Here is an 8,671-nt window from a genome sequence, read left to right on the forward strand (position 1 = left end):
GAGAATCAAGACAAAAGCGCCACAGAGTAAATGTTACACACCAGTTAGTCTTTACTGGAGTTCATCATATCCTGTACAGTCACACATTGGGACACAGTCCACATTACAGATATCCATCAGTTTTTCAAAGACCTGACATTTGAGACTTTTCACCTTTGATTAAGCTATTGAACCCAAATACATTAATCTAGCTATGGCCCAGAGTTTTTCATGGTAAGTAAACTCCTCGCCCAAGCTATAAGATACAAACAAGCCCATAGACCTCCTTGTATCCCCAATCTGTTGAAATGTGGTCCTTATGAGAAATATAAAAACAGCCTCTCCCCTCTCTTATACTGATAAATCAAAAGCTTTTGTGGAAGTAGACAGACGGGTGTGTGGATATAGATATATATACAGTCACAGAGCTTCGCTGTAGTGTAGCTCCTTCTCATCCACTGGAGTCCACTGCTGCTGTCTCCTCAGCCCAGCACGCTGTCGTTAAAGGCCAGGCACACCACAGCTTTCTGATGGCCGCTGTACTCCCTCTTGATCTCACCAGTCTCCACACACCACAGCCGTGCCAGGTTGTCAGAGGAGGCTGGAAGGAAATTCATCACATTTACTGATTGATCCATTGGAGCACAAGTCAGAACTGCCCAAAAGTGAGTTAACTAATGAGTTTGAGGCTCCATGCAGTCGCGGCTCAGGATTAATCATCACAATCTAGCCACTCTAGAAAGGACGGAAGTCAGTCACTTTCCAACAGCAAAAACTATCCCTTACCCTAGATCAGGGCTCTCCAACCCTGTTCCTGGAGAGCTACCCTGCTGTAAGTTGATGCTCAAACCCCAGTTGTAACTAAACCGATCAGCTTATCAACCAGCTAATTGTTAGAATCGGGTGCGCTAGATTAGGGTTGGAGTGAAAACCTACAGGAACAGAGCTAGATAAAGTGTAAATACACATTAATCATTTAGTTGTTATCGTGCATAATAAAACACACTGGGAAGAAATATAACACTGACCTGTTACAATGTACTGTGAGTCTCCAGAGAAGGCACAGTCCCACATCCAACCTCGGGACGTCTCTCCAGGGTTATTACTCTTGATGCTCAGCTCCGTCATCAGAGAGAAGTTAGATGTTCTCCAGATCTTACACGTCTGGTCCGCCGAGCAGGTCGCCAGCAGACTGTGGAGAAAAGACACAGTAACTATACAAGACATGCAATCAAAGCCTCCTACTTCTAAATAGTTAATGTTGGATTATGCACACATTCCTTAAAAAAATGTGTGTGGTGTACTCACGTGGAATCAGGACTAAATTTGCAGCGGAGGGAGTAGCGCTTATGAGCGGGGATCTTGGTTTTGGGGATGAGCTGTGTCACCTCGTCACCCATCCCTCCTGCCAGGTTCCAAACGTAACAGTTTCCCTGTGAGACATGGACAGTGATCACAATTTAAACTCAAATTAGCACTTTTTTTATTGGTAAATTATTCTGAACAAAAATATAAACGTAACATGTAAAGTGTTGGTCCCATGTTTCATGCGCTGAAATAAAGATTCCAGAAATGTTCCATACGCACAAAAAGCTTATTTCTCTCAAATTTTGTGCACAAATTTGTTTACATCTCTGTTAGTGAGCATTTCTCGTTTGCCAAGATAATCCATCCACCTGACAGGTGTGGAATATCAAGAAGCTGATTAAAACCTCTACAGGATCTGTGTCCCCCCTGCGGGATGGTTGAGCTAACGTGCGCTAATGTGATTAGCATGAGGTTGTAAGTAACAAGAACATAGACATATCTGATATGGGCAGAAAGCTCAAATTTGTGTTAATCTAACTGCACTGTCCAATTTACAGTAGCTATTACAGTGACATAATACCATGCTATTGTTTGAGTGTGCATAGTTATGAACTTGAAAATGTATTAATAAACCAATTAGGCACATTTGGGCAGTCTTGATACAACATTTTGAACAGAAATGCAATTGTTCATTGGATCAGTCTACAACTTTGCACATACACTGCTAACATCTAGTGGCCAAAATCTAAATTGCACCTATATTACTACTACAACATATATTGGCCTCTCTCTTGCATTTCAAAGATGGAAGAAAAATACGAGCTAACAGATTTAATGTGTTATATTCTCCTACATTAATTTCACATTTCTACAAACTTCAAAGTGTTTCCTTTCAAATGGTATCAAAAATATGCATATTCTTGACTTAGGTCCTGAGCTACAGGCAGTTAGATTTGGGTCCAATCCTTATTAAACAGCATGATCATTACACAGATGCACATTGTGCTGAGGACAATAAAAGGCCACTCTAAAATGTGCAGTTATGTCACACAATGCCACAAATTGGCATGCTGACTGCACGAATGTCCACCGGAGCCGTTGCCAGAGAATTTAATATTAATTTCTCTACCATAAGCCGCCTCCAAAGTCATTTTACAAAATGTGGCAGTATGTCCGAATGGCCTCACAACCGCAGATTGTGCAGGATTGAAATTGTAGCATTTATATTTTTGTTCAGTATAGTTTAGCAGCCAGCTATCTAAACTTATCATGGTCGAAATGTTTAGAATTGTACAGAATTAGCTCTAAAACAGCTAATTTTCCTCTCTGACCAATTGCACAATTAGTAGAATTGAATGAAATTAGTTGGCTAAATGGCTAAATCTTCTCTCAGCCCCATGGCAAAATGTGTAGAATTGCAGCAAACGTGCTTTAAAACATTTGCTCTACACCCCATGGAAAAATGTGTCGTATTAGACTAAATTAACTTTAAGACAGGGATGGGCAACCGGCCATTCTTGAAGGCCCTCAGTAGGGGTTTCAACTTACTGTTTCGAGTTAGAATAGAGACTACAGAAAGTGACATTTCAAAAATGTGTCTCTTGTTATGTCAGTCAGGTAACTTTTTTAGATTGCCAAGCTTGCTGGGCGCTAAACTATCTAAACTTGTTATCAATGTCGAATTACCGGCTGGGGGCCCCCCATTGATTTGGTTATGGAGTCTCACTCAGATATAATATACTTTGATTTGTTTTAAAAAAATTGGTTACTACATGATTCCATGTGTTATTTCATAGTTCTGATGTCTTCACTATTATTCTACAATGTAGAAAATAGTAAAGATAAAGAAAAACCCTTGAATGAGTAGGTGTGTCCAAACTTTTGACTGGCACTATAGTTGCACAGACCCGTAAGAAACTGTGGCACCTCATGACGAGTTCAGATTTTTTCCGGCCCCAACCCCATCAAAGTTGCCCATCCCTGTACTAGAGTGTCCAGTATAACAAAATTATATTTTTCAGCATACTGACCGAGCTATTGACTGCTGCCATGTAGCTGGCGTCTGGGTCAATGTGGACTGAGTTGATGGACACTTCTGGTTCAGGAATAAGCTGCTCGTTGTGATCGGTCTTCAGATCCCAGATATGGATCACACCGCTCTGGTCCCCCACGATCAATTCAGCCTGGAAAATACACAAGCCTGATTGAGAATCAATTAGATACAATAAGCAGAATTTTAAAAAAGGGTCAATATGCAGTTGGTACATACATTTTTGGACTTATAAATTAATTATATGTACCCATGAGCTAAGTTCAACTTCCATACCCCATCAAAACCCAAAATAAGCTTATTTGACTATGTCTGTAAACACAGTAAATGTAAACAAACACTGTAGACCATCAGAACATGGCTAAAACTATAATTTTGTTATCATGGATAGTCAGTCCTTGCATTCATAGCTCTGTCCATGAATTTGAGAGTGGTTACATTTCTCCAGCCCAATCCCTCCGCTATTTACCAAAACAGTGGCAGGGACCAGCTGGCTGGATTATTTACGGACATATTCAATCTCTCCCTATCCCAGTCTGCTGTTCCCATTTGCTTCAAGATGTCCACCATTGTTCCTGTATCCAGGAAAGCAAAGGTAACTGAACTAAATGACTATTGCCTCATAGCACTCACTACTGTCATCATGAAGTGCTTTGAGAGGCTAGTTAAGGATCATATCACCTCTACCTTACCTGACATCCTAGACCCACTTCAATTTGCTTACCGCCCCCATAGATCCACAGACGATGCAATCGCCATCGCACTGCCCTATCCCATCTGGATAAAAGGAATACATATATAAGAATCCTGTTCATTGACTATAGCTCAGCCTTCAACACCATAGTACCCTCCAAGCTCATCATTAAGCTCGAGGCCCTAAGTCTGAACTGTGCAACTGGATCCTGGACTTCCTGATGGGCCACCCCCAGGTGGTGAAGGTAGTTAAAACACCTGCACTTCGCAGATCCTCAACACAGGGACCCCACAAGGGTGCATGCTCAGCCCCCTCCTGTACTCCCTGTTCACCCATGACCGCGTGACCACGCACTCCAACATCAAGTTCAGATGACACAACAGTAGTAGACCTGATTACAGACAATGACAAGACAGCCTACAGGGAGGAGGTGAGGGCCCTGGCGGAGTGGTGCCAGGAAAAAAATATCAACATCAACAAAACGAAGGAGCTGATTGTGGACTTCAGGATACAGCAGAAGGAGCACACTCTCATCTACATCGATGGGACCGCAGAGGAGAAGGTGAAAAGCTTCAAGTCCCTCAGCGTACACATCACTGACAAACTGAAATGGTCCACACAGACAGTGTGGGGTACAAGGCATAATAGCGCCTCTTCAACCTAAGGAGACTGAAGAAATTCAGATTGGCCCCTAAGACCCTCAAACTTCCCAACGCAACATCGGGGGCACTGTCTGCCCTCCAGGACACCTACAGCACCCAATGTCACAGGAAGGCCAAAAAGAACATCAAGTACATCAACCACCCGAGGCACAGCCTGTTCACCCCGCTATCATCCAGAAGGTGAGGTCATTGCAGGTACATCAAAGCTGGCACCGAGAGACTGAAAAACAGCTTCTATCTCAAGGCCATGAGACTGTTAAATAGCCATCACTAGCCAGCTACCACCCCGTTACTCAACCCTGCACCTTAGCGGCTGCTGTCCTATATACATAGACTTGGAATCACTGGCCACTTTAATAATGGAACACTAGTCACTTTAATAATGTTTACATACTGCTTTATTCTACTGCATTATAGTCAATGCCACTCAGTCATTGCTCGTCCTAATATTTATGTATGTTTTTTAATTTTACCCCCTTTTTCGTGGTATCCATTTGTTAGTAGTTACTATCTTGTCTCATCGCTACAACTCCCGTACGGGCTCGGGAGAGACGAAGGACGAGAGCCATCCGTCCTCCGAAACCCAACCAAGCCGCACTGCTTCTTAACACAGTGCGCATCCAACCCGGAAGCCAGCTGCACCAATGTGTCAGAGGAAACACTGTGCACGTAGCGACCTGGTCAGCGTGCACTGCGCCTGGCCCGCCACAGGAGTCGCTAGTGCGCGATGAGACAAGGATATCTCTACCGGCCAAACCCTCCCTAACCCGGACGACGCTAGGCCAATTATGCGTCGCCCCATGGACCTCCCGGTCGTGGCTAGCTGCGACAGAGCCTGGGCCCGAACCCAGAGTCTCTGGTGGCACAGCTAGCACTGCGATGCAGTACCTTAGACCACTGCATCACCCGGGAGGCCTAATATTTATGTTTCTTAATTCCATTATTTTAGATGTGTGTATTGTTATATACTACAGCACTGTTGGAGCTAAGAACACAAGCATTTCACTACACCCGCAATAATATCACCATGTGACCAATAACGTTTGATTTAAGTACGCTTTGTTTTTGTTTCAACTGCTGATTGCCGCTTTAAAGAAGGCAAGGATTAACCTAGGTGTTTATCAACAGTTACAGTAAAACCACAGAGTTTCTGAACTCAGAGGCGCAACATTGCAAGACTTCCGGGAACACTTGCGAAACAAACCAGGCTGGGGTTTGAGAAGTCAATGTTGTTCATCTTCTCAAAATCTAAAGGGGCCACCTAGATTTTAGCCAATGTCTTAAGTAATTGAACAGGTTACTACGCCAACCTCATGAAAGTGACAAACTGAGAGTTTCATTTTCGTCAAAACAAAACAAAACTTTTATATCGAAGGAGTGCCTTTGATTTGACGGCCTCCAGATGCGCAGTTCGGTGCGAGACGACAGTTAGACCCAATGACGTGTTTCTACGCATGAGCCTAGCTAACCAACGTCGCTATGACTTCGCCTACACGTGTGATCATGGATTTATTTTGGAGAAGCAGTTTTAGCCTACCTTCATACTGTATCGTCTTTGGTACAACTCAGACAGTTCTGTATCAGTCACAGTGCTCCCTCTAGTGGTGGCATATTTCATTCATCGCTTTTGAGACACTGACTTACCTGGTTGGGATGAAGGCATACACAGTTGATGGGAGCATTGACCTGAAAGATCCTCTGACATTGCAGGTTCCTTGACCTAGGACCAGAGCAATATATGTAGCTTGGTGAGAATTCCATAGCAGGCAGGCAGAAACACAGCAGGAAGCGACAGTCGCCATATTATCAAGAGTACCTCAGGTCCCAGATGCGAGCCATGCAGTCCTCTCCTCCTGTGTACATCCAGCGGCCGTCCTCATGGAAGCCCACTGACGTAATGTTCTTACTGACGCCATCATAGTTTATGACCGGGTTTGGGTTGTTGGAATTTAGATCATACATACGAATGTGTTGATAACCTTTGGAATAGAAGAAAAGATACACAGTCAAGTACCATGTTAATGATTATGATGAGTATGGGTGTGAATATCTTATTTCTGCACAAACCTGCAGCAGCAATCATACTTCTGTCGGGAGTAACTTCGAGGGAGTTCACTTGCTGAAAGTATTGGTTAAGAAAATAATTAAAGGCAGCTAAACTATAATGATTGTGCAATAACAGCCTTAAGATCAAAATACTATTTTTGTTTGAAAATATGTTATCAACATATTGTGCTCACTAGGGGATGTTGTTTATTTAAGAAAAGATCTCTAATCAAGGAGTTGGAGCCTTTCTAAGTTGTTACAACCAACAATGACATGGGATCTTGAAACGAAATAAAGGCAAAACTAGCAAGTAATATCTCTCTTGATAGATTTGTGTGAAGCAGGCAAAGGTAAGGATACAGAGTCCTGGTGCTGGACTGTCCTGGTGCATATGCCGCTGTGGGCCTGCCAGAACCGCACTGTGTGGTCATATCCAGCGGTGGCCAGAATCACCGGGTCACTCCCCACTGTCCCCTGACCCTGGTTCACGTTCATGTTCGAGTGCTGTATGTTGTCGCTGCAAAACGAGCCGTAAAACAGTGTCAAATATTAGAGGCATTGAAGAGCAATAATGTCAGTCAGTAATAATGCCAGTGAACAATAACTTTGTCACTGATACTTAGCTATCAAGTTTTTCTGACAGCACGTCAACAACTTGCCAGACGTAGGCTGAGCTATCCTTTAGTAGCTCTGGTCCATGCGCATGATATGGTGTCAACCAGAGCTACATTTAGTGTTTCTCAAGCACAGTAGTAACATTTTTACTTTGGTGAGTTTCTAAAATATATTAAAGTCAGTCATTTAAAAAATATTCAAACCTCTATGAAATAATCAATTTAACGTGCCAGAGAGCAAGGGCAACTCGTATTGTCATCGCGCGATGGACTAGAGCAAAGTTATCTAGCTATGCTAGCTAGTCGCCTTGTCTATTTAGTTTGTTAAACCATTTGGTGACATGGTTGACATCTAAACAAATCGTGTGCAAATGGCACTAGCTATGAAAAATATTATCTTACCTCCAAGATATGTAATATTTTAATGACAAAAGTGATGTGAAAGCTGTAAATAGCCTTGCTTATGTTTTTTTCCGGAAATACTGTAGGGCGTCTGACTAATAGTTCCCTCACTACAATAAGTACTTTACGCTAGGTTCCGGGATCAAATTATATTGGTTCCGGTTAGCTTCTTCCTTACTGGTTTATTACCACCGCCTACTGGCTTCATATACGAAAATGTGTCTGATAGCTAGGTAGCTCGATATCTTTGTTTATTTTATTTTTTTAAGTAACAATATAATATAGACAAAGGGTGCGTTCGTAAATTCAATCTGGAGTGTCAGAGTCCGCGTTTGTAAATTTAGAGCCATATTGAACGCTCTGACGGAGGAGTAGGGTTGATCCGAGCGTCCTGACCTCACAACGGCAGTCAAGCACCCAGCTAACTGGCTGATGGTGGCTAGTTGGCTAGCTGCTTCCAGACACAAATGAGAGAACACCGCACAATTGGTGGCTGACTAAATACACCCCCCACTGTATACATACATTGATTCTTAAGAAGAATCACACTCCATAAGAACCCAAAATATAAGCTTGTTCTTTCTCTGTAAATGTAAACAAACACTGTGTAGCCTCATAACATGGTTAAAACAATCATGTTGATATGATGGATGTACTTGCATCCTTGTCAATTAATCTGAGAGTGGTTACATTTCTCCAGGCCCATCCCCCAGCTTTTTACCAAAACAGAGGTGGGGCAACTGTTTTGTTACTGTTTCATCTGTGGATTTGCCCTTTAAACAGCTGAATATTATCAAGATATCAAAGTGTCACTGACAAACAGTTAAACAATAGGCCTATAGCAAATGCAGCATATGCCATTCATTTTTCACATGTAAATATCACTTTTTTTTAAATAAAAGGTTAAATATATTAA

At 42.5% G+C, this 8,671-nt stretch overlaps 1 protein-coding gene across 1 annotated transcript; it reads right to left on the reverse strand.

Moving 5' to 3' along the window:
- Positions 1–27: 27 nt before the first annotated feature.
- On the reverse strand, positions 28–7,912 carry mlst8 (MTOR associated protein, LST8 homolog (S. cerevisiae)). The gene is made up of 9 exons (XM_024387984.2): positions 7,756–7,912; positions 7,100–7,256; positions 6,761–6,812; positions 6,510–6,672; positions 6,338–6,413; positions 3,318–3,470; positions 1,288–1,412; positions 1,008–1,171; positions 28–580 (listed from the first exon to the last, which is right to left on the reverse strand). The coding sequence occupies exons 2-9, from the start codon at positions 7,232–7,234 to the stop codon at positions 462–464; spliced, it is 987 nt and encodes a 328-aa protein (XP_024243752.1). The 5' UTR covers positions 7,235–7,256; positions 7,756–7,912; the 3' UTR covers positions 28–461.
- Positions 7,913–8,671: the final 759 nt, after the last annotated feature.

Source organism: Oncorhynchus tshawytscha, linkage group LG25 (assembly GCF_018296145.1).
Source record: "Oncorhynchus tshawytscha isolate Ot180627B linkage group LG25, Otsh_v2.0, whole genome shotgun sequence".
Classification (NCBI taxonomy): domain Eukaryota; kingdom Metazoa; phylum Chordata; class Actinopteri; order Salmoniformes; family Salmonidae; genus Oncorhynchus; species Oncorhynchus tshawytscha.

Excerpts from the sequence above, each read along its gene's own strand:
- mlst8 (XM_024387984.2), bottom strand. The coding sequence starts at position 7,234 with ATGAACGTGAACCAGGGTCAGGGGACAGTGGGGAGTGACCCGGTGATT. Across the intron at positions 6,414-6,509 it reads GCTCGCATCTGGGACCTGAG|GTCAAGGAACCTGCAATGTC; the intron begins GTACTCTTGATA and ends CTCTGGTCCTAG. Across the intron at positions 3,471-6,337 it reads TATGCCTTCATCCCAACCAG|GCTGAATTGATCGTGGGGGA; the intron begins GTAAGTCAGTGT and ends TGTATTTTCCAG.